Here is a 26,187-nt window from a genome sequence, read left to right on the forward strand (position 1 = left end):
TGGCTCCCTGGCTCCCAAGCATATCCACCCTCTCTCTGCCTCAAGGTAATTTCGCCCTCCAAGCAGACTGGGCAAGTGTCAAGAGGCTGACACTAGGGCAGATATGCAGACTTACTTACCTCATTCCCTCACCCTATCCTCTCAGTTTCCCTGCTGGGTCCTGCCCCCCTCTACCAGCTTCCAGAGGCTCAGGTTATCTGGTTCTGCTAGAAAGTGAAGCCTTCAGGGCCTGCAGAGACTTAATCCAGACCCCGGTCTTCCCAGACTCGGCTTTCTCCCCGGGGGCACACTCACCCTGACTGACCAGAAGCAGAAGACCACAGGGTGTCCAAAGCAGAGACAAAGGGACAGGCGGGGGAAGAAAGGAGAGATGGTGTGTTCAGACTCACTTTTATTTCCAGACATTGCTAATTGGGGGTCTTGAAGAGACCCCGCCTTGTGCTCACTGCCTGACCCCTGCCTAGGGGGCTGCACCATGTAGTGCAGGCAGCCCCTGCCGGCCTGTGATTGGACAGGAGGACTAAGGGGAGAAAGAGTTGACGTGCTTCTTTTGGAGCACCAGCACTCCAGGGGCATTTAAAATACACAGGGGCTCCCTGTGAACTCCTGGCCCTCTCCTGACCCCTTCTCATCTGAGCTCTTCCCCCACAGGCCCCGGCAGATTGCTAGGGTACTGTCCACAATTGGTAGTGGTGGAACGCCCTTGGAGGTCCCACCATAGCCACCCTCCAACTCTGAGGCACGATAAAAATGTCTTAGGTTTCTGATGGGTGGTGGGATGAGGAGAGAGGTTCTAGGCACCTACATCTGAGCGTGGGGCATCATCTCAGGGCATGGTGGGGGGCTCCTCATCCCCAGGCAAAGGTCTCTAAGTGGCAGGGACATAGGCCAGAAATGGGCTGCGGTCACCCTGTGCCTCCTCCCAAAATAGAAAGGGTCAGTGAAACATCACCCTCTGTATTTCCTAACCTGACCCATAGAGGAGGAGAGCAGAATGGCACTAGGAATTAGTGGATGCTCCTCCAAGCTGATAGGACACCTGGCTCCTTGTCCTTTCAGAGTGGTTTGGGAACAAGCTGCCTCCTTTCTGAGCCTCAGTTTCCCCTTGTGTAACACACGGGGATTGACCTACCCTACTGACTTCTCAAAGTCCCCTTCAGGGTACCAAGAAAGGGTCTGGACAGATGCCAAGGGAAGCCAGAATAGGAGCAAAGCGGTTTGGGGCCGCCAGACGCGAGCTAGACAAGGCCCTTGTCACTGGGCGAGGCTCTTTGAGGAACCGAGAGTTGCTGGGACAGAGCCCGCGGGGAGAAAGCAAACAGAGCGGCATTCCCCTCCCCCGACCCCATCCATCCCTTTGTCCGGAATCCAGCTGTGCCCCTCGAAGGGCGGAGCGGGCTCGCGTGGCGCGGCCCCCTGGCCCGGGCGCTGATTGGACGGCGGCGCGGGCAGCAGCGGGGCAGGCACGCTCCTAGCCCGGGCGCAGCAGATAAAGCGTGCCAAGGGGCACACGACTGGCGGCTCAGAAAATCTGCAGAGCCTCGCAGCCGCGCCAAAAGAAAGCAACAGAGGCCCTGGGCCCCCCTTACACTTTTCTTCTCTGGGGCCGAAGAAACTTTCCAGTGGCGGCGCCTGCTTCTCAGCTGAACTTACAGACGAAAAAGCCAGCGCAGCTCACCGCTGCTGTCACTGCCTACGGCTCTCTACCCCTTTGCGCCCTACAACAAGGTAACGCCTGGAGCCACAGAGCGATGAGCAGAGGGGAAAGGGGGTCCTCTGGTCCGGCGGGGGTGGGGGGTGGCTTTCTCTCGAATTTTCCCACCTGGCCCCAGGATTGGGAACTGCGCCCGGGTGACTGACCCACTCTTACCCTTACCTCTTACCCCGCCGCAGGATGACGCCTCATCCCTCATGTGCGCCACCTGTCCAAGTGACCCACGAGACGGAGCAGCCCTTCCCGGGTGCCTCGGACGACGAAGTAACCTGCGTCGCATCCGCTCCACCCAGCCCCACTCGCTTGCAGGGGAACTGCGCCGAGACCGAAGGGGGCGGTTGCCGAGGGTCCTCAAGGAAGCTCCGTGCGCGACGCGGAGGGCGCAGCCGCCCCAAGAGTGAATTGGCTCTGAGCAAGCAGCGACGGAGCCGGCGCAAGAAGGCCAACGACCGCGAGCGCAATCGGATGCACAACCTCAACTCCGCTCTGGACGCGCTGCGCGGCGTCTTGCCCACCTTCCCGGACGATGCGAAGCTCACCAAGATCGAGACGCTCCGTTTCGCTCACAATTACATCTGGGCGCTGACGCAGACGCTGCGCATAGCGGACCACAGCCTCTATGGGCTGGAGTCGCTTGCGCCTCCCTGCGAGGAGCTGGCCAGCCCGGACGGCGGCTCCCCGGGAGACTGGGGTTCGCTCTATTCCCCGGTCTCCCAGGCGGGCAGCCTGAGTCCCGCCGCCTCGCTGGAGGAGCGCCCCGGGCTGCAGGCGCCTGCTTCCCCTGCCTGCCTGCACCCTGGCGCCCTGGCTTTTTCAGACTTTCTATGAAGGGGCCTGTCCGCTGCTGGGCAGTGGGTGATGGTAGAAAGGGAAGGGGCGGAAGCCGTCAGAGACGCCCGGTGGAGGCCCTCAGGCGTACTTGCTCCTGCTGCCTCTGGCTCGCTGACCCCTGGCGGGCCCAGGCGCCCAAGAGGGTGGCAGGCCGGGTTCAATCCCTTGGTCTTCTGCGCTGAGCCAACTGCAACCCTCTGCCGCTGCCCGCGCGAGTGGGCACTGCAGACTCCGCGGGTTTTAGGCCCTCTCCCTGTGGCCACCCCAAAATCTCGTGCAGAAAAGATGAGAATGATAGCACTACACAGCAGGTGACACCCACTCTCTCCGCCACCCTACCCCTACTGAAGTCTGTCCGCCAGTCTGTCTCTTACCACTCCTCCCCCAATGCGGCTTAATCCAATATTTGGTTTCTCAGCACTTGCTCCTGTTGCCCAGCGTGTCTTCTTCAAAGATGCCGCTGACCTCCTCTAGTCCCTATCAAGCCCCGGGGTTTGGGCCTCTCTACTCTGCCTTAATTCACGAAGGCGATCCTCTGCCTTCTCCTTGTGCAATTTCCCGGAGCCATTGCCCTCCCAGGGGCGGGAGACGAGGCTATGAACAGGGAAAGCGCCAGCTCGGCTGGGGGAGCGCCTCCACCACCACCCTGCAAACTGAAGCACCCTTGTCTTTAAAAACAAAAATCAGTTTGTAAATTATCTGATATCTTTTGAAATGAATTTTTGTCTGGTAAATTATATGGCCCCTCCCCTGTTTTACACGTTTGTATTTATTGATGAGATTTCACAGTGGGAAAAGTTTTTATTTTGTACATAAGATGATTTAGGGACTGGTGAATGAGATTTTGAACCAATAAAAAAGGACTCTCGAGAAGCCTGACCAAGGTAACTTGACGGGGCAGAGGGGAGGGCCCAGCCTCTGCGGCTGGGGTTGGGGGAGGAGGGCCCCGTCCAAGGAGAGGGCTGAGAGTTTTTCTGGGGATCTGGGGCCCCTCCTGAGGCCTGGTCTGAGAAACTATGGCGCTAGGCTGGAGGCCAGGCAGACTGCATTCTCAGGGCAAGTCAGCTATACACACTTGGAAAGGAGGAGCTGGAAGGCTCTTAAAAATCATTGGCTCAGCCCCCTTGTTTCATTTATGGGGCAGCGACTTGTCTTATTCCAAACAGTGGTTTAGGAGAAAGACAAGCCTCCAACTAGGGTTACTCACTGGTGGTGCTGGCCCTTTCCCCTACGCCACTAGCCTGGATTTAGAGTGACTGTTGCATTTAGGGACGGGAGGGAGTAATAACCCTGCAGCAGGGTCAGAACCCTCAGAAATGCTGGTAGGCTGGGCATCCCAGGAATTTTCCCAAAGCGCTTAGAGCCCAAGCACATCTTCCGAGCTCATTTTACGCTGCCACCGGTGCTGAGGCTGTGGCATTAGACTCATGGACCTAAGCAGCAGGGAGTAGAGAAAGTGGAGGGTCCGGCTGCAGTCTCTGACACCTCCCAACACCCAGCAAACTTGACTGAATAAACTATTATTCTTTTCAAGGAACTATTCAAGGTTTCCAGCCCCCTGTTCTCTATTACTTCCACGGTAGAGTAGGGCTGGTGCACAGTGACACTGACATGTCCCCAGAGCACTGCTGGAGCAGCCCTACATTAGCTTCCAAACCCCCCCCCCAGGACCTCTGGGAAGCAGGTTTGAGCTCTAAGAACCCAGGCCTGACTCTCAGGAACAGGAAAATGGAGGGTGGGCACACTACCCTACGAGTTGAACCCCAGAGGCCTCCTTGGATTGGCCCGGGGTGCCAGGGGAAGAAGCGGGCCAACCCCAGTGGGGAATGCATGGCACAGTCAGGGACTGGGAATGGTTGGGTAGGGTAGGTTGCTTTCCAGTGTTAGAGTGCAAAGGTGGTGGCTTTGCAGGGGTTAATGCCTCTTGTGTCTGCCTCTTATGCCCTCCCCGCTTCAAATTGAGCCTTTCCTTTCTCCTCTATTCCTAGGTCCCTAAAGGTAGCTCGGAGGAGATAAGTCTTAGTTATCAGGGGCTGGATTTGGGGGGCTGGAAGGGGGATGCTGCAAACGAATGAATGAGGCTGTTGTTTTATTTCATGGCTTTAATCTGGAAGGAAAAGATTAATGGGTTATTGGTGAGTTCTGCAGCAGCCAATTTTCCACCTGGGGCACCGCCCTGGGGCAGGTGTCGGCAGCTCCAAGTTGCACAGACCAAGCCAGGGTCTGCTAATTACTGGGCATTGGGGGGAGGGGTGGACAGACATAAAAATCAGGAAGGTCCATCTCTGTCCTCCTAGGACAATAGCAAGTATATAGACAAAATCATTCAAGGCTAAAAAACATTGGTGCTGAGTGGAGGTAGGAGCCACAGAAGGGACAGTGAGACTGTTATCTGCAGCCAGATTGGGAAGCTTGCCAGAGAAGGTGGCATTCTGGGCCAGGACTAAAGGTTTGGAGAGGAAGTCCTCAAGCAGGAAGATCATTCTTCCTGTGAAAGGCTGTGAGAAGTAGCGTTCAAATAGGCAGGGGACTCCTTTGGTGTGAACGACTTCCAGAAGCAGAAAAAGTGTTGACCGTGTGTTCCAAGTGGAGACACCCACTGCCCAGTCCCTCTCCTGCTTGTGAGCGTGCTCATTAAGGAGCTATTCGCCACCCAACACACGCAGACTGGTCCTTCACCCCACAAATTTAAAAAAAAAGTACTATTTAACCAACTCGAATGCTGGGCTGCCACCTTGGGTTGGGGTGGATTTGATCCCCCAGAGCTGTCAGCTCTAGTCTCCAAGTCAGGAGGAGGTGGAGGAAGGTTTAGGGCTCCTTGCCCAGGATGAGTTCCATCAAGGCGCATGGAATCCTACTGAGATGGGAAACCTCATCCACGCCTCTTTCCAAAGAGCCCCTCATCAAGAAGGGCGAGGAAACATTTCTGGGTGGCACCTACAACTAGCCCAGTGGCATCACCACCACACCCCGTGCCACCCGTCCTCGGGCATTTTGCGTTCGGCGGCTTTTACAATTGGTCAGGCTGCTCTGGGTCTCAGCTGGAAGCCCACCCACTACACCTCGGCTAGAGCAGCTGCAGGGCCTCCCGTGGTCTGAGGTCGTCGCCTGCGCCCCAGCTCCCCAAAACCTAGACAGGGTCCCAAGCGGGTCCAGGAAGGATGCTCCGGTCAAAGGACTCTTCCCCCTCTTGTGCCTTTGTCTGAGCCCTGGCTTCCAGGAAAACAGCACATGAATCTTGCGGCCACCCCATCCCACCCCGTCTGCACACACAAGCAGGTAGATTTATGGTGTCCTGCCCCCATCCCACCCCATCCCGAAGCCGGCCGCAGTCGGAGGACAAAGCGTCCCAGGGCTATTGGAATGCTAATGTCTGGGAGCCTGGCCGCAGGGCTGGCACAAAGGCAGGCGGGGCCCGGGGGGAGCATGCAACCCCACAGGCGCCCTCTGCCCCTCCTCTCACCCAAGGGCCACTCTGCCCGGCTGTGTGACCTTGGACAAGTCTCTGAGCCTCAGCTAATTCACATGAGAAGCTGGAGAGGGTCCCTAACACCCCTTTCACTGGATTTCTGGGTGCTTTAAGAGAAGGCCTTGCTTATGATGGACGGAATTATAGGCCCCGGCGACCACGGAAGAGAGACAGTGGGAAAGAGCCTTTAGACCCAGGGGAACAGTGTGTGTATGGTGTGTGGGGGGGGGCGAGAGGGAGAGGAGATTCGGCTGAGAATGTGGTGCAGAACAAATGCTGAGTATATTATAATTACATTATATATATATATGTAATTAAGATTCTCTGCCATGTTTCTTTTCCATCTCCTCCCCTTTTAAATTCTGCAGACTGTGCTCAAGAAGGAGGGGGGGGCCTCCCTGGTGGCGCAGTGGTTGAGAGTCCGCCTGCCGATGCAGGGGATACGGGTTCGTGCCCCGGTCTGGGAGGATCCCATATGCCGCGGAGCGGCTGGGCCCGTGAGCCATGGCCGCTGGGCCTGCGCATCCGGAGCCTGTGCTCCGCAACGGGAGAGGCCACAACAGTGAGAGGCCCGCATACCGCAAAAAAAAAAAAAAAAAAAAAAAAAAAGAAGGAGGGGGGGCGGCAGGGACACTCACTCACCTTACTTGCCTGCTCCACCTTCAAAGGGCCAAGAGCACAGACTGTGGGAGACTTCTTATCTCAGGTCCCCTCCTACAGCCGGTGAGAGGGGCAGGATGGTGACACCCATGGAAATAGAGACCCAAAGTCTTGGAAGTAGGTGACTTGCCCAAGGCACTCAATCACTCGGTGAGTTATTGGAGCAAGCTAAAAGTATGACCCTGGCTCTAGGCTGGTAGTTTAGAGCTCTCTCCCTCTGTGCCAACTCAGTCTCTAGGTGTTTATGTACTGACTTGAGCTGTGTCCTCTGGGTCTTGTAAGACCAAGAGACTCCCTTGCGCTTTGGCCGCTCTCCGGAACCCTAGTGAGATTCACAGGCTGCTGTGTGCCCACTCTGCTTCTGCGATCCGAGGACCAAAGCGGTGGGAGAGAGCGTATGCCTGGCTAACACGGTCGGGCACCGAGGTCCTGAAAAGCGGCGGCGTGCCCCTGACCATGGTGCTGAAATGACTGCGTCGGTTCAGAGGAGAGACGCTCCTGGGAACTTGGCGTTCTCAGTAAGGAAAACCACCTATCAACCGCCTCTGCACACCTTTCCAGTGCTGAGTCCCTAGGGAGCCCCCTGTGGATATGTAGACCCAGAAGGCTGTCGGTGTCCTTGATGTGGTGGTGAAAGCACAGACTCTGTTGCTAATAACTGACTGTATGACCGACCCCAGAAAGGCCCTTTTCTCAGCTAGGACAAAAAAAATTCCCTTATAAATGACAGAGTTAGAATTGAGTTAGTTACCAGCTGAGGAATTTCTGACAGCATATGAAAGGTCTGAAGTGGAACAATATTGGAAATTTAGGATGCAGCAGCCCTAACTGGAAAACTGGTTTGGAACCTTGCCCTCGATAATTTTTGAAGACAATCTAGGTTAAGCAAGAGCAAAGTGCCATTGTTTGCCTTTGATTGGGGGGTGGGGAGGGGGCATTCTCCATACATATTCTTTTTTAACTTTGCACCTTCCTTATATAATAGTTTGTATTTTGGTTATTTGCTGCCCTGGATACTTTCAGGAAGAATGAATTAAATACTCAGGGTAAGTGAGTTCGGTCTAAGATCTGAAGTTTTCAGCTATGAAAACAGGAAAAATATACAACATTTTAACTTGACTGTGGACGATGATGGTTGCATGTTTCTAATTTGTATGTGTTTCCATCTTTGTGACAAGATGCTTTAATAAATCTCTTAAATATTAAAAGGGGGGTCTCATTCTTTGGGTTAAAATGAAATTTTAGTTATTCCAAGAAGAAAGACAAAAGGAAGTCCTCCAAACACATACATAAATGGCAGAGTGGTTAAGAACAGTTACTTCAGAATCACACAGACATTAGTTCAAAGCCTGGTACTGCCACTAATTAGTGGGTTTCAATTACACCCCTTTGCCTCCCTAAGGCCCCTTTTCCTTACCTGTAGGGTTGGGACAATAAGTAGTAGCCACTTAATTGGGCTGATTAAATGTGCTTGCTTTTAGTGCACATTAAGCTGCCATAAATGGTAATTATTATTATTATTAACATCTTCATTTGTCTCAAATTCTTCTCATTCTCCCAGGATTTTGGGGGGCGGAGGAGGTTGCTTTTGTATGAATTTGAATCTCCTGTGCAGTGCAAGCTGGCACAAAGGCCAAGGGCCACCCACCCCTTCCCGGTGACCCTCCCCAGCTGTGATCTACCTTTCCCATGCTCCAGGATTATACATCCAGATGTCAGTTGGACACCCCAAATGAGATATGTTCAAAATGGAATTACTCTCCCCTAACTCCAAACTAATGCTGCCTCTTGTACTTGATCTCACTAACTAGCATCATCCAGTCATCCGTACTGGAAATCCAGGGTTCATCTTGATTCTTCTCTCCTACTACCCACAACCAGTTAACCCTTAAGTCCTGCTGATTTGTCCTTCCCACTATTTCTTGAACCTGGCCTCTCCTTTACCTCCTTGTGATGACGTCTCTAGTTCAGGCTCTCAACTTTCACATGGAGAGACTGCCCAACTGATTTCTCTACCTTTAATCTCAATACTTGTCCCTATACCCTCCATGCTGCAGCCACAGAAACATGCAAATATAACATTGTCACTCTCCTGTTTAAAATCTTCAGTGGTTCCAATCATCCCTGGGGAAAAGCTCACGTTCCAATAGAGAAGGATGTTGTAATGTGAGCTTTGATGTGATATGGATCTGGGTTCGATTCCCATCTGGTTCACTAATTATCAGTATGACTCATGAACAAGTTCCTTAGCCTTTCTCTCAATCTCTTCATCTGTAAAGCAGGGATAATAATATTACTTTATGGAGTTTAGATGAAAGTAAGCCCAGGCTGCTATAACAGACTCACCAATAATTCATTCTGAGGTGAGCATTCCATGTGAGTGGATAGCTCTGCTCTGTGGCATCACTCAGGGACCTACATTCCTTCCATCTTCTTCCTCTCCCAGCTCCTAGGTCCCTGCCATCCACATGGTTGAGGCTCATTGCCATGGGTCCCAGCCAGTGGGAAGGGGAAATAAATGATGGAGGAGCCTCACCCACAGTCTTAAAGCTTAGACTCAGAAGTAGCATGTTTCACCTCTGCTCACACTCCACTGGGAGTACATGATCATATCCCCTCAACCTAACTGGAAGAGGGGCTATGTGCCTAGGAAGAAGTGAAGAATGGGTTCTGGCAGGTAATGAGTAGTCTTCACCACAGGACTGTTGTCAGGATTACACTGGATTATATGTGCTAATATTTGTTTTTGTTTTTGTTTTTGTTTTCGGTACGCGGGCCCCTCACTATTGTGGCCTCTCCCGTTGCGGAGCGCAGGCTCAGCGGCCATGGCTCACGGGCCCAGCCGCTCTGCGGCATGTGGGATCTTCCCAGACCAGGGCATGAACCCGTGTCCCCTGCATCGGCAGGCGGACTCTCAACCACTGCGCCACCAGGGAAGCCCAGCTAATATTTGTTTTTATCATCGCGAATCACTCCTGCTTATGACCAGAGTCCTGCTGCAACAGCCCTTCTTTAATAATGTCTTGCTTGCCTTGGCATTTACCCTCAGAAATACTGACCTGCTTGAAGTCTTACCCTTAAACACAGTCAGTACCACTTCCATGCTTTTTTCCCACACTGCTCTCCCTGCCCAAACCCTCATTTCCCCCTCCCCAAATCTCCAACGTGGATATCACCTCTTCTCAGAATCTTTCTCTGAACTATTCCTCCCTCCTTGCTCCTGCTTCCATAATATCCTATGCATAAGAATATCCTTGCACTTTCCAGGTAGCATTTGTGATTATCTGTTTGCTATGTGTGCCCTCCACTGGCAAAAGGAAGTGTTCCTTCCTGTCTTCAGTGAGTACCCATTCTCAACCATATGCCACATGTTTTTAGAATGAATTAGAGTAAGTGAATTGACTGACTGAATGAAAGGTATTTCAATTATATGTTAGAAATTTCTATCCTTCCCCCGACTGGCTGCTATATAAAGGTCAATGAATATCTGTTGAATAAGTGAATGAATAAATTAATAAATTATACAGAGACCCATTACCCTTCCTGCAGCATACCCTCCTTGGCACCAAAATAACCTGTCTTTGGCTGCCAATGGGTTTATTTTAGAAGATGCCCCAATTGATTTGGTGAGACTGGGTTATCAGAAGAGTATCATTGTTTCTGAGATCACCAGTAACAATTCCAATAGTCAGGTGTGGGTGATGCCCCCTAAGATAGTCCATTAGAGCATGAATCTTGGCACCTATCTCAACTCCAGCACTTCCTAATTCTATCACTTGAGCAAGTTACTTAGCCTCTCCAAGCCTCCATCTATAAAAATTTCTCCAAATATCAAAATGAAGAAAACCACACCTACCTCATAGGGTTTTATGAGGATTCAGATGAGATGACAGATATGTCCATACACTTCATGTGCCTGCCTGCAATTTGAAGCAGACCTCATTATAATTCCCACCCCAACTCCATCTTAAGCCTACAGAAGGCTAGCTAAGAAGGCAGAGACCAGGACTGACTTTCCCACATTAACCAGGGAGAGTTTATATGACTTGCCCAAGCCTGTTAATTATGGAGACAAACTGATGCTCCTGCTATTCTAACATCATCACCAGCTATAGTACCTCTGTCCTACTAGTTATCTATTGCTGCATAACAAATTACAAACAAACTCTATTACTTAAAACAAGAAACATTTATTTTGTCGGTCTTCGGTAGGTGAGGAATCCAGGCATAGCTTAGGTAGGCATCCCTGACTCAAAGTGTCCCATGGGGCTGCAGTCAGGGTGTCAGCCAAGAAGGTAGTCGTACCTGTTGGATTCGCTGGGGCCAGATCCACTTCCAAGCTCACTCATGTGGCTGTTAGCAGGACTCAATTCCTCGAGAGCCATTGGACTGAGGGCCTCAGTTCCTCAGTGGCTTTAGGCCAGAAGCTTTCCTCAGTTCCTTGCCACGTGGCCCTCTCCATAGGGCAGCTCACAACATGGAAATTGGCTTCCTTCAACGCAAACAAACAAGAGGTAGAGGGACACGCAAGACGGAAGCCACAGTCTTTTTGTAATCTAATCTCACAAGTGACATCTCATCCCTCTGCCACATTCTATTCACTAGAAATGACTAAATCCAGGCCACAGCCAAGGTGAGCAGATTGCACAAGGGCACGAATACCAGGAGGCATGGATCACTGGGGTCCATCTTAGAGGCTGCCCATCACAGCGGCAGTAGCAGAATATTTGCTGCCTTCCTTCTACACCCTAGAGACAGACAGACAAACACACAAGTGCACGCACATGTGTGCACTCACACACATATACCTCCCTAGGACCAAATATATCAAAGTTCAAAAGAAGAAAGCCGGGCCTCCCTGGTGGCGCAGTGGTTGAGAGTCCGCCTGCCGATGCAGGGGACACGGGTTCGTGCCCCGGTCCGGGAAGATCCCACATGCCACGGAGCGGCTGGGCCCGTGAGCCATGGCCGCTGAGCCTGCGCGTCCGGAGCCTGTGCTCCGCAACGGGAGAGGCCACAACAGTGAGGGGCCCACGTACAGCAAAAAAAAAAAAAAAAAAGATGTCTCTCTGTCCCCCTGTGCTGGGTCTGTTTCCAAGAAGGGCCCAGGAGGGACACCATTAAGTGAGCACTGGAGCTACCCCAGCTGATCTCTGACATCCGTTTACTGCTTTCACAGGCCTTCCCACCCCCACTCTCGGAGGCAGAGATTTAGGACGTCTGGAGCCTGGACACCGTACCCACTGAAGGGAAATTTACTGCCTCTAGAGAACCAGAGCCTGACTTGGGGTCTTGAATGCATCTTTTTCCCCTTTGCCTCTGCTTTATTAGGTTAATCATTGCTTGAATCGGTTGCCATGGTTTGGGCAAACCCATGGTGACTCTATAATGAAGCCTGAAAGACTTGGACCCCATTTATCATCCCCAGTGTTTGGGAGGCCCAGAGTCTCATTTGCCTCCCCCAGGGTCTGAGCACCACCATTCTGCCTGGGGCCCCTATGCTCCTTTTGAACGAGGAATGAACATGTGGTGATTTGGAAGAGAAGAGAAGACCCACACAGGTGGAGTGAGCAGGGCATTGCACATTCCCCACCACACACACACACACACACACACACACACATTTTCCACTCTAGGAGTCCGGACACAGACCAAACACACAGGCAGCTCTGCCACAATTCTTTCTGGAAAGTGAGAGGCAGAGAATGATGGTCAGTTAGAAGGGATCCATGGCTGTCCTTAGAAACAGGGGAGCTTGTGTCTCAGCAGATCCAGATTCCACACCCCTTAATCCATGGGCACAAATTAAGCAGCGCTGCAGTCCTGCAATGAGGTGGAAACAGATGGGGCAAGGCCCAGTGGGAAAATGGAGGCATACAGAGATTCAGCAACATGTTCAAGGTCACCTAGTGATGGTATAGCCAAGGTGGAACCCAGAACCAGTAAAATTTATTTTGAAAAAAATCACAAATAGAGGTGCATAATGAATTCTCATGTATCCATCACCCAAATTCAACAATTATCAACTCAGAGGCAATTGTTTTTCACCGACATACCTACCCACTTCCCCCAGCACTACCTCTGTGGATTATTTTGAAGCAAATCCAAGACATCATACAATTTCAACCACAAATCCTTCCCCAGTTTCAGGGGTTTTTTGGGTTTGTTTGTTTGTTTGTTTTTTGCTCAACAAAAATTGCGTAATAGAGTGTAGCAGCTGAGAGCTGCTCTGAAGACAGACACTCTAGGTTCAAATCCCAGATCTGCCCCTTCCCAGCGGTGTGACCTTCAGCCAGTAACCTAATGTCTCTGAGCCTCAGTTTCCTCAACTATAAAAGGATACAATGATACCTCAGAGGGTAACTGTCAGAATTAAATGAAATTTTACAAGACAAGTGCTCAGCATCTGTGCCAGGGGCAGAGTAAATGGAGGCTTTTATTGTTTCCATTTTTGCTACCGCTGTACCATCAGCAATGGCTGTAGTCTGGCAGGAAGTCAGCTCTTGGCCTCTAACATCCAGGTCTCTTGGTGCTATCTCCTGGCATAGAGGCAAGTGGCTTGTCACTACTACTCTGTGCCTGGCACTGCACTATGAGAACAGACCTCAGCAGTGAGCTTGGTGTCAGGTGCTGACGGCCCCCAGCCTCTACCACTCACAACCCTGCTCAGCTCTGCACTATGGACCCCCAGATCAGCAAGACCAGGACCCCCTTCTCTTCTCCTTGCATCTTTAGGCCTTCTGACCTCTTTCCTGATGGTCCCACTTGTGAGCAGGTGTCAATATACCTGCCTTAAGGTTGCATGTATATGTGTGTGCATGCATGTGCCCATGCTTCTGTGTGTGCATGTACATGTGTGTCTGAGTGTGTGCTGTCCCTCTGTGTGAACTAGCATATTCTCATGCCTCCATGTGCTCAGCCTTTGAGAGAGACCCCAGATGGAGACTAAAACCTGCCCTCTTGCAGTTCACATTTGACTGACAGAGACCAGAGTCAAACTGGTCAAACAAAGGCATGACGGCACAAGCATGGTACTGAGACCTCCTGGAGGAAGTAGGGAGAAACTAAGGTCTGCCAAACACATAAGATTGGGAACAGAAGAGAGGGGCAGGGAGGGGGCTCCATGGAAGCCGAGCGTGGGGGAAGGGAGCCAGCCTACTGGGGTTTGTTGTATAGAGGAGGCCCGGGTCCTAATAGCTGACCTCTCCAAAAAAGTTTATTCCAGGAAATCACCCACACCCCCAGGATCACAGCTCCAAAGAGTTCTCTTGGGCTGAAAGGGCCCCCCAAATTTCCCTTTTTCTGGATGGCAACTAATTTTTATTGAGTGTTTACTATGTCTAAGCAGAGTTCTAGTGCTTTCTGTTAATCTATGAGATCAGAACTATTATTCCCATTTTACAAATGATGAACTTGAGGCTGAGAGCATTTAACATGTTACACGTTACCCAGTGAGAGGTGGAGGTGGATTGAACTCAGGCTCCTTTGCCCTGGAGGCAGTAGACCTAACCATGGCCACACTGTACCACTGCCATGCTCTACTTCTCCTCTTTTTAAGTTCTGGTTTTGGACATTTTCAAACATGCATAAACTAGAATAGAATCCCGTGTCCTCATGGACCATCACTCTGCTTCCGCAACCATTAAGTCATGGTCAACCTTGTTTCATCTATTCACCCCGACCCCGTCTGCCCCCATCCTGCACACACACTCCTATATTTATTTGTGTGGAATTTTTAAAAACACATCCCAGATATTGATCATCCCACTTGTAAAGACTTCAGTGTCCATTTCTAAGTGATAGAACATTAAAAAAAAAGCCATTTTTTATACTTAATAAAATTAACAATTCTATAATATGATCTAATAGCTAGTCATATTCAAATGTTTCCAACCATCTTTTGTAAAATGTGCAAAGAACCTTCATCTTAGAATCTCCTCTCTCCCAGCTGAGCAGGTGAGCCAGGTGGCCAGCTGGAGGCCAAGACCAAGGCCAAGACCAAGACCAGGCCAGCCTTGACTCCCTGGCTTAGTGAGACTGGCCTTGGGCAAGTCAGTTTCCTCCCCGCCCCACCAGTCTCACCCCAAAGTTTGGTGACCAATCCTTCTGGTTTGCCCAGGACTTTCCCAGTTTTAGTACTACAAGTCCTGTCCCCAGCAAACCCCGATGGTTGGTTACCCTACACGGAGCCAGAAACCTGTGTCCACCCCAGCCCTCCCTCCCCCTCCTAGCTCCAGTGTGGTGTCACCCACTGAGAGGAAGGGGAGCCTGCCACTGGATTTCAAGGGCCCTCGAAATAATAAATAATTTACCGAAAGCTTTGAGGGGCCCAGGCGTGCCTGGCTCCAGGAAGAAGAAGGCCCAAGGCCCCCCCCAGCCGCCAGCAGAGAATCAGTATCGTTTCACACCCAGGGGGCCAACTTCAGCAGTCTCCTCCCTCCGTCTGTTTCCCCTCTCCAGATCTAATGACAATCCAAAGAGTTCCTGATAGGGTTTTAAAAGATGCTCTTCATTCACTATCCACCAAGCGTGAACATCCTGCTCGTTTGTCTCCAGTCTTTGCCCTAAAGGCCTGGCCGGCCTCGGGCCTGCAGCCTCAAACTTGTCACTCACTTTTCACTTCCTTTTGTTGGATTCGCCTTTATTTCATTCTTCTGTCTCCGCTGTGCACCCTCCTCTCCCCCTCCTCCCTCCATCCCTGTCCTTCCCCTCCGCCCCCCCCCAGCACTCCCAGTTCCTCCATCCACACAAAAAAAGCAACAGATCAGTCTGGGAATTTCTTTACAGTCCCCATGTCCCCTGCCCCCATCCCAGCCTCTTCTCATTGCTTTTAAAGAGTGGGAGCCAAAAGCTAGCAGCAACTGAAAAAGGACTCGGGATCCAGGAACAGAACTGCCTCTTGCTCTGGCTGGCAACGGCCTCATGGACCCCTGAGTCCTGAACTTTGGCTTCACAGCTGTGGAAACTGAAGCCCTGAAAGGGGAAGAGACTGGCCCAAGGTCACATGCAGAGTTAGTGGCAGGTCCGGGTCCAGAGCTGAGTGTCCCAGTTTCGCAGCCTAGACTTGCTACGCAGAATTGAGGCTACCCCTCCATGCCTATGGCACCGAGTTTATTCTCCTTTTATGACTCAGCTGTCTGGCTGAGAGAGGGTCATAGCTCGAAGGCAGGGGCCATCGCAGTGTCCAGTTCATCACAGTGCCCCTTGAATGCTTAGCATGTGGTAGGCATTCAGTGGTAATGTTTTTAATGAAACTGAACTGAATGAAAGCAGGGGCCAGGCTGCCCCCTACTCTCTGGATCTCTTATCAGCCACCTTCTGGGCTGTGGTTTTGTTGCCAGGCCCAGGGTGTTCCCTTCCCTGGGCCCAGGGAACAGGGAGGATACATAAGAAAGAGGTGTATGTTTAGCAGTCAGACCCCTTCTAGCCATTTCCCCTCTAGGAATAGTCAACACTGGGGGAAAGGAGAGAGGTGCTCCCACCCTTCTCCAGGGGCAGGACAAATAGGTTGGAATCCTCCAAGCCTCAAGCGGGGGGGGGGAGGTGGCAACAGGCATCTCACCGGGACAACATGAAACAGGAGGGAGTAAGAGAGAAGGAGGAGGGGAAAGAGAAGCAGGCAGGTTTACAGGGGCTCTGGCTCCACTGGTCCTCAGTGCATGCCAGGCCCTGTGTGAGTTGTGTGAAAAGAGAGCCACATGGGCCTCAGCAGGAGGGGCCAGTCAGACTCACAAGCATAGCCCCAGCAGAGCAGAGCGAGGCTTCCCCTCTGTGACCTGGCCACACCTCCTCCTTGAGGCTCCACTCCTGCGAACAGCACCACCACGAGCCACCCACCTCCCAAGCTAGAAACCTGGGTGCCAGCCTCACTGGCTCTGTTGATTATGCCTCTGCAATGTCCGCGGAGCCGCCCTGGCTCTCCTTCAACTCTTGGCTACACTATGGCAGAGGTCCCTGCCAGGAGACTTCTTGTCCCCTCTCCCTCTGGTCCAGCCCGCATGCCACAGCCTATCTTCCCACTGCAGCTCCTGTCGTTCCTCTGCACAGAGCTTTCCACAGAGGCGAGAGAGCCGCTTAACTCTCTGTTGTAGTGGACAAGAGCATGGCTTAGGTGTCGGCTGCCTGCACTTGGATGACAGATCTGCCACCTACAGCTTGGTGACCTCAGGCAAGCTCTTTAAGCCTCGATGTCATTCGTGAAATAGGAATAATGACAGTCCCTCTCTCATAGTATCTACAGTATAACACAATATCCAACAAATATACACTATATACAATATAATAACACACAAAAGTAGGAGACTGCAAGAGACCATCAGTGAAGGTTAGCTATGGCTACTGTCATGATTATTGTCCTTCTGTATTAAAATTTTTTTATCATGTCCATATACTACTTTAATTATTTTAAAAATTGACCCATCGTTTCTTGCTGACAGTATTATCAAATGCCTGAAAATGGTCAAACTTCTTGGCCCAGTAATTCCTCCTAGAGAAATCATCAGAAATTGCATAAGGGACTTCCCTGGTGGCACAGTGGTTAAGAATCCGCCTGCCAATGCAGGGGACACTGGTTCGAGGCCTGGTCTGGGAAGATCCCACATGCCATGGAGCAACTAAGCCTGCGTGCCACAGGTACTGAGCCTGCACTCTAGAGCTCGCAAGCCACAACTACTGAGCCTACATGACACAACTACTGAAGTCCGCGCACCTAGAGCCCATGCTCCGCAACAAGAGAAGCCACCACAGTGAGAAGCCCGCGCACTGCAACAAAGAGTAACCCCCGCTCGCCGCAACTAGAGAAAGCCCGCGTGCAGCAATGAAGACCCAACACAGCCAAAATAATTAATTAATTATTTATTTTTAAAAAGAAATTGCATGAAAATGTGTCAACAAAGGCATTCATAACACCATCTTTTATAATGGCAAAAAATTAAGATGCAAAGGAAATATTCTATCATGGAGAACAAATTATATTACTATATATTAGGCAGATTATATTTTAAATTACACATTACATTTAAATATTAGATTATTAGATATGTGTCTAAAAAATCAGAAACAAAAGAAATGTTCAACCATAGAAGACAGATTAGATTATTATATATTCTAATATATATTAGATTCTTATATATATTCAGTGGGGTTACTATGCCCCATTGAAAATTGTGTTGTAAAATAATGCTTCTTAAAAGGGGAAATGTTTACAATATATTGCTAAGTGAGAAAAACTGGAGTCTAAGCAAGACGGCAGGCAAGGCAACTTGCAAACTACTACAAAATATCTAGAAACCTGTGGCCTGTGGGGCCAGTTATCCAAGCTGAGTGGGATTGTGTGCAAAAGAAGAATAAGTGGGATCTAAGTTAGGAACTTTTCTTTTTGAGTGCATGAGCTTTGAGTCTTGGACTTGGTGCCATCAGGATGATGCCAGAGGAGATGGGAAGGAGGGCAGCCTCATCTAGTGGGGTGGGGGCAAAGACCTCATGGTACCAGCTGGGGGCTCTCAGAAGTACAGACAACAGGCCGAACACAAACTTGCTGTGGTTGGCAGTGTCCAGCCTAAGGGCTCGTCAGAGGAGAGAGTTTCTAGAAGGCTGAGGTGACCCAACCCCGGTTGGGGGAGGAGTCCCATGAGGCCACCTGGAGGAGGTGGAGCTTGAAGGGGGGAAGAACCTCAGGACAAAGAGGCAATGGCAGACAGTGAAATGAGCATGGGACGTGAGCCTACACACCTGGTTCAAACATCAGCTGTGTCACTCTTAACAACTGGTAGATATCCTTCCATATATATATTACACAGGAAAAATGACACTCTACTTTTGTCATACTATGCTTACTTCACTTAATATATTACAAATATCTTTCAATCTCAGTGAAATACAGATCTACCTTGTTATTTGAATTGCTATGTTAATTGCTTCCATTTTCTCATCTATAGAAAAGCTAGTATCTGACTTGCTATGTTCTCGTGCTTAGGGGAGGTTTAAATGAGAAAACTTGTGGTACTGCAGAAGTGTACTTGTGGAGGGGTCTGTGTGTGGGTCATGGACATCTGCTGGTTGGATTTCATTAGCCATCCTGTCTAGGGGACTAACACTCCAAAGAAGAGCGTGGGCCAGGGGAGGTGGGGCAGTGGTGGCAGGACAGAGTGGCCTTCCTGCAGCTCCCCATCCATCAGTGCTGACAAACCTGGCCCCCTGTGAGGGCTCCAGACTCAGCTGCTGAGCAACGGCAGGTATAGAACAGGAGCCCCTCCCTGAGCCCTTGGCACCCTCTGCTTAGGTCAACAGACAGAGTGGGCTCTGTCGGCCAGGTTGGGACAGGGAAGATTAATGGAGCAGGTGCAGGCTGGGGAGGGACAATCACCTGGCTACAAGGTGCCTCCTGGAGATTGAATGCCCCACCCAGGCCAAGAACCAAACCTGATGTCATTCGGCCGGGCTCGTACTTGACTGGAGGTGAGCTGGAGCCAGCTCTGCTGCCCCTGCTACCCACCCCGTCCCCAATCCCACCTGGCCTCACCTGGCCTCATTCAGTCTCTAATGGGGGGGAGCCTGCAGAGACTCCTAGAGCCCAACCCGTGACACCCAGCTTTAAAATAAATGTTTTTCCTGCTTCTTCAATCTCCCAAGTAACCCACTGCAGAAAAGTGTAGATTAGCAAAATATTATAAATCACCCATTAATCTCACCACCAAGAGATAACTCTGTTAACATTTGGTAGATATTATATCTATCTTTATCTATCCACACACAGACATCTCACACACACAAACACACACATACATATGTGAAGAGAAAGAGATCACTATCGTATACTTTTCTTACCATCTTTTTTTTACACTTAATACATTATGATGCCAATGAAGTAGAGATCTATCTCATCATTTTAATTGCTACATATATTCTAAGTATTCAGGTATAGTATCAAAATATATTTAACACCAAATCCCCTATTGGATATTTAAGTTCTGTCCAATTTTTGCCCTTTATAAATAACAGTTAGATGAACATTTTTACACATATATATTTCAATTATTTCTTTAGGAAAATGTCCTAGAAGTGGAACTTTAGGTCAGAGTATATGTACTTTTTAAGGCTTTTGATATATACTGCTAAAGGGTTACACCTGTGTTTATTGGAGCCTGTGGACTGTCCAACCGGCACCGGGGTGAGAGGCAGAGGTAGGAGGAGGGTGGCCTGTGGACAGAGGTTGGAAATAAGGCCAATCTAGCATGGACTCCACCCCCCCAGGGGGGTTGTCATCCAGGCTTCCACCCAGGAAGAGAAGTTTTTGAGCAGGCAGGTAAGGAAGCCCATGAGTTTGGGAGGTGAGTACTGGAAGCACCATAGAAGTCAGAGTAGAGAAGGAGAACATCTACAGGGAAGATGACGTCAGAGGGGGTGACACTTCTGCCGGCCTTGAAAGGTGAGAAGGATGTGGCTGCTCAGCAGCAGTATTCCACATGGGGCAAAGGGTTGGGGAAGAAGTGCCCCACCTTTCTAGGGGAGGTGGGAGATAGAGGCAGCCAGAGCCTGCCCTCAGCTGTGGCAACCGTCCCCCACCATGTTAGTTGAGTCTTTGGGAGAGCAGAGCCTTGCCCCATGGTCAGACCTAAACTGACAACAAGGGCTGCCTCCCACACTTAGCTTTGTGACCTTGAGCAACTCACAGAACCACTCTGCCTCTCAGTTTTCCCATCTGCAAACGGGGATGATAGTTATATCACTCTCACAATGACCATGGGGACTGAGGGAGAGACAGGGGGTGGGCCTTTGTAAATTGTGACTAGTCTAAGAGATTAATTTTTTTTTTTTTAGCGGTACACGGGCCTCTCCCGTTGCAGAGCACAGGCTCCGGACGCGCAGGCTCAGCGGCCATGGCTCACGGGCCCAGCCGCTCCGCGGCATGTGGGATCTTCCAAGACCGGGGCATGAATCCGTGTCCCCTGCATCGGCAGGCGGACTCTCAACCACTGCGCCACCAGGGAAGCCCTAATTTTTTTTTTTTTAGTAGAAGCTGCTTTCTACTTTTCTGTCCTAAAAGCTAAAGTATATCATATTTCCATGCTGTCATTTCTAGGCTATCTTGTCTGCCTATAGGACACAGAGCCCCAATAGCTTAGCAGAGAACTCCCAGGAGCAGTTCCATGGCACTCAAAGAAGGGAGAGAAAATGAATAATTATTGAGAGCCTACCAAGTGCTGCCACTCCACGTCCACACTCCTTCTGTCATTCATTGCATCTTTACAGCATCCCTGAGAAGTAGGAGTTATTATTTGTCCCAGTTGACAGGTGAAGAAACTGAGGCTCAGAGCATTCAGTAATTGACCTCGGTGGGCACAGCTGGTGGGCAGCAAGGATTCAACTGCAGGTCTGTCTGACCTTCCCATAGCTCTTGAGCCTTCCCTGGGCTAGGCTGTCACCAGAGTTGGGATTACTTCTCAGCATCACTTGGGACAGGAGCCCTTTGGATTACAACAAGGGTTTGCAGGGCTGGGGAGTGTGGGATCCGGGGCTGTGGAGATGGAAGGCAGGGACTCCCACAGGCTCCTGCCCCAACACCACCACTAGCCTCCTCGGCGTGGGGCAGCCACCTGGTGACCCGACCTTGTGCCTCTGACAATGATTTAACCACACTGGTGGGGGGTTGGGAGAGATCTATAAAGCTGTCAGTAGGGGAGGGGCTTTAACTCCAGCCTCTTGGCTCAGCCACTAGTTGGGAGTGGGAGGAAGAGGACCTAGGGAGAGGCCAGGGACTTCTGATTGCGCTGTGTTTCCTGCATTGGGGTCTACTGTGGAACACCAGGACCCATGGAGCCCGTGAAGTTCTGTGCCTTCCCCACCCTAAGTCCAGATTCCCTGTAACCTCAGGCAGCTCTGAAATACTGTCACTCCTCTCTCCTGTCCCATCTGGGCAGAGTCAAACTGGCCACAGAATATAGCAGAAATCACCCTGGCTTAAGAATCCAGAGATCAGGGTTCACATCGCAGCTTCCCCACTGTCCCTGCAGAGGCCCCAGAACAAGTGCTTCAGGGCAAGCAGGCAGCATCATGATGGTAGTGGCCAAGTGGGGACTGTAGTCACCTGGAGAGGCCACGTACCTGTAAAGGAGCCAACTGCTGCTTAAGTCCAGCTTATTATTTCTATGCAACAATGAAGACAGACTTTTTCAAGAGAAGCTAGAAATTCAGATTTGTATGTGAAATCTCTCCAATGCTAGCAACTACCTAGGGAGAAAAAAAAAAATCAAACACATGATAGGCCAAACGAAATAAATCTAAATGTAGCCTTAGGCTGGAGTCTGTCCTCTGGACACAGACACCATAAAGGCCAGAGGGGGACTTCCCTGGTGGTCCAGTCATTAAGACTCCGTGCTCCCAATGCAGGGGGCCTAGGTTTGATCCCTGGTCAGGGAACTAGATCCCGCATGCTGCAACTAAAAGATCCCACGTGCCACAATGAAGATCCCGCGTGCTGCAACTAAGACCCAGGGCAGCCAAATTAATTAATTAACTAATTAATTAATTTTTAAAAAGACCAGAGGAGCCACTATTAGATACTGTCTAGCATAACCCTTTTTGTTTCAGATGGGGAAACTCAGGCCAGACTGGGGAGAGAGGCATAACTTAGTTAAGGTTGCATGGTGAGTTAGTGGCCCCCTGGGCAAGGAATCCAGGTCTTCTGCCCCCAGTCTGTGCTTCTGCCATAAATTGCCTAGTTGGGGGGACCTGGGTAGACACTGGAGACTCTGAGCAGGGAGTGAGGATGGGAAAACTGAGGCCTTTCCTCCCTGCCAGCCTCACCTGAGGCCCCTCCAGTCCTCTGTGAGCCCAGGGGTCCAGCACCAGGGCGTTCCTCATCACCTTTTCCACCACTGCTCCCTGCCTGCTCCAGGTCAACTGCACAAGGCGGGTGGGGAAGGGATGGCGCACCCTTGCTTCCTCAGGGAGTTGACTGATAAATACTGATTTCTAAGCTAATTAAGAAAACAGACAAAGAAGCAAGGCAGATAGAGACCAAGTAGCACATTTACTACACATGAAGCAAATGCTGAAGAACATGGCTCATGGCTGTGGGTAGGTGGGCATCCTCGCGGAAACCTAGAACTAGTTAGACTTACTGACAAAGTCACAGGCAACTGGGCACCATCACCAGCCTCTCCAACCCACTAGGGCACAGCAGAAACATGTGTTCCCTGCAGGTAGCTTGTACCTAGAGAAAAGGGCTGGGCTACCCAAGCCTAGCTCACCGATCAAGTAAGCCACTCACTATTTCCTGGAGCAGAATGAGGGAGAGACAGCAGAGACGCCAAGTACGTTATGCTGATGGGGCTCCCTACACACAGAAGAAAACATCAAGATTCCACTGTAGCTCTGCTTTTGGCTTAGTATCTCTACTTGTCATTCTCTTCGTGCTTGCTCTATGGTTTACAATATGCTTACTCCATATCACATATCGCAGTCTGCCATCATGTATAACGTAAGAACCTTCCAACAGCACACTTCCATTCTCCCTTCCATCCTTTGTGCCATTGTGGTCATACATTTTCTTTTTTCTTTTTCTTTTTTTTAGATGGGAGCCAGGAGGCTTCCCAGTGCCTGAACCTGGTCCCCTGGGTCCGTTTACCACACTGACACTTGTTGCAGAGCCCAGAAGACATTCCCAAGACAGCAATTTCAACATTTTCTACAAATATTATAAACCTCCAAATATTGCATTATTACTTTTGCTTTATACAGTCAGTTATCTTTTTAAATAATACTTTCTATTTACCCAACTGTTTATCATTCTTGCTCTCTTCATTCCTTCATGTAGATCCAAGTTTCTACCTGGTATCATTTTCCTTCTCCTGGAGAATTTCCTATAACATTTCTCACATAGGTCTGCTTGGCAACAAATTCTATCACCTTTCATGTGCATGAAAAAAATCATTTCAACTTCTTTTTTTTTTTTTTTTTTTTTTGCGGTTACACGGGCCTCTCACTGCTGTGGCCTCTCCCGTTGCGGAGCACAGGCTCCGGACACGCAGGCTCAGCGGCCATGGCTCACGGGCCCAGCCGCTCGGCGACATGTGGGATCTTCCCGGACCGGGGCATGAACCCGTGTCCCCTGCATCGGCAGGCGGACTCTCAACCGCTGCGTCACCCGGGAAGCCCTCAACTTCATTTAAAAAAAATTTTTTTAATAGATCTTTATTGGAGTATAATTGCTTCACAATACTGTGTTAGTTTCTGTTGCACAACAAAGCGAATCAGCCATATGCATACATATGTCCCCATATCCCCTCCCTCTTAAGCCTCCTTCCCCTGCTCCCTATCCCACCCCTCCAGGTCATCGCAAAGCACCAAGCCGATCTCCCTGTGCTACACTGCTGCTCCCCACCAGCCAACTATTTTACATTCGGTCGTGTATATATGTCGATGCTCCTCTCACTTCACCCCAAATACCGTATGCTAACACATATACGCGGAATCTAAAAAAAAAAAAAAAAAAAAATGGTACTGATGAACCTAGTTGCAGGGCAGGAATAAAGAGGTAGTCATCTTCATTTTTGAAAGATATTTTCCCTGGAAAGAGAATTCTAGATTAACAGGTTTTTTTTTTTCCTTTCAGCACTTCAAAGATGTTGTTTAATTGTCTTCTGACCTGTTTCTGATGAGAAGTCTGTGTAGTTGTTATCTTTGTTCCTGGGTGCATAATGTCTTTTTTTATTTCTCTGACTGTTTTCAAGATTTTGTCTTTATTGCTGGTTTTCAGCAATTTGATTGCAATGTTCCTTGGTGTGTTCTTTGGTGTTTATCCTGCTTGGGTTTCATTGAGCTTCCTTGGTCTGTGGATTTATAGTTTTCATCAAATTTGAAAAGATTTTTCCTATTATTACTTCAAATGCTTTTTCTGTCTCTACTCTCTCCTTCTGGGACTACAGCTTCATGTATGTCAGACTACATGATGTTGCCCCATAGGTCACTGAGACTCTATTGATTTTTTTCTCAATTTTTTTTCTTTCTTCACTTCATTTGGACAGTTTCTAAGGCTATGTCTTCAAGTTTACCAATCTTCTCTTCTACAATGTCTAAATAATTGTTTATCCTGCCCAGTGAATTTTCATTTCAAATATTTTTCATTTCTAGGAATTCATTTGGGTCTTTTTATCAACTATTTCTTTCCTCATTATGTTCACGTTTTCCTCTAAATCACTGAGCAAAATTTATTTTTCTCCTAGTTACAAGTAACATTTTTCTGCTTCTTTGCATTTCTATTAACTTTTGATTCAATGCTGCACAATGTAAGTTTGTTTTTGAGTACTGGATTTTGTTTTAGTCCATTAAAGAGGGTTGGACTCTGCTCTGTCATGTCATTAAAAGAACAAGATGATCTTTTACAGGCTTGTTTTTAAGCTTTTAAAAGGTAGGACTAGAGTAGCTTTTCTTCTAGAGGTAGTTTAGTCCCACTATGAAATATGACCCTTCTGGCATCTGTCATCAAATATATAGATGCCTCATATATTCAACAATGTCTTTCTACCCTGCCTAGTAGGAAATCAAATGATTCCCCATCCTGTGTGAGCTCTGAGAATTTTTTATCTTACAGCTTCCCTGGAAGTTGTTTTTTGACTAGCCTTGTGGAATTTCACTCTCCACATGCACAAATTTGTATTCAGCCCAAGACTCAAGTGAATGCTATGCACATTTCTGGGGTTTTCTCTGCAAAGATCCCTCTTCTCCATTAGTCTGCCCTGCAAATCTTAGCCACACCAACTTCCTGAACTCTGTTCTCTGTCTCATCAACTCACAAGACCACCAAGCTTTGTTTAGTTTCCTCATCTTTATACCACAGATCAGAAATCACCTCTAGGCAAAAAGCCAGGGTGCTGACAGGGCTCACCTCATTTGTTTCCCTTCTCTCACGGATGATAATCCTGTGCTGTTGTTTATTGTCTAAAAGCTGTTGTATCTTATGTTTTGTCCAGTGTTCTAGGTAAGTCTTCCTTTCCCTCATGGCTGGAAGAAATCTAGAAAGAAATACTAGGAGTGAGGAAATGTTTCTAGCATTAACAGTTCCTGTACAAGGATGAGCAAGAATGAGGATCTGGAACATTTTAGGGTCACACCTGTGCTCAGGGATGTTCTATTTGATCATCTAGCTACAAGGCCGTGTGGTGCAATGGAGAGAATCATGGAACAGGGATATCGTTCTGCCCCCTCACTGTCTGTAGTAGAATTTAAAGTTTTTGTCTGCCCCACATCCTTTTCCTCCTCCTGGTCACAGCACCCATCTTTTTTGGAGAATTCCATACAGTTCTGCTTGGGCTGCCTATCACATTCATTACCTGCCCTCCAGGTGACAGTGATGGGTATCTGATCCACACGCAGCAAGTCAGAGCTCTGTACCCCTCTGCCTTGGTTATGCATTCAGGGATGAGTACCTGATCCAAGTCGGGCCAATCACAACCCTTCCTTAAGATTTTTACATGGATGCTAGGAGAGAAAAGCTTTTTTCTAGGGGCATCGC

The 26,187-nt window shown here is 49.5% G+C and overlaps 1 protein-coding gene across 1 annotated transcript; it reads left to right on the forward strand.

Annotated features, from left to right (window-relative positions):
• Positions 1 to 1,894: 1,894 nt before the first annotated feature.
• NEUROG3 (neurogenin 3) lies at positions 1,895 to 2,542 on the forward strand (the record flags this gene model as incomplete). The annotated part of the gene is made up of 1 exon (XM_081242811.1): positions 1,895 to 2,542. One exon carries the CDS (start codon positions 1,895 to 1,897, stop codon positions 2,540 to 2,542), a length of 648 nt encoding a protein of 215 aa, XP_081098937.1.
• Positions 2,543 to 26,187: the final 23,645 nt, after the last annotated feature.

This window comes from Mesoplodon bidens, assembly GCF_964165515.1.
Source record: "Mesoplodon bidens genome assembly, chromosome: 1".
Lineage (NCBI taxonomy): Eukaryota > Metazoa > Chordata > Mammalia > Artiodactyla > Ziphiidae > Mesoplodon > Mesoplodon bidens.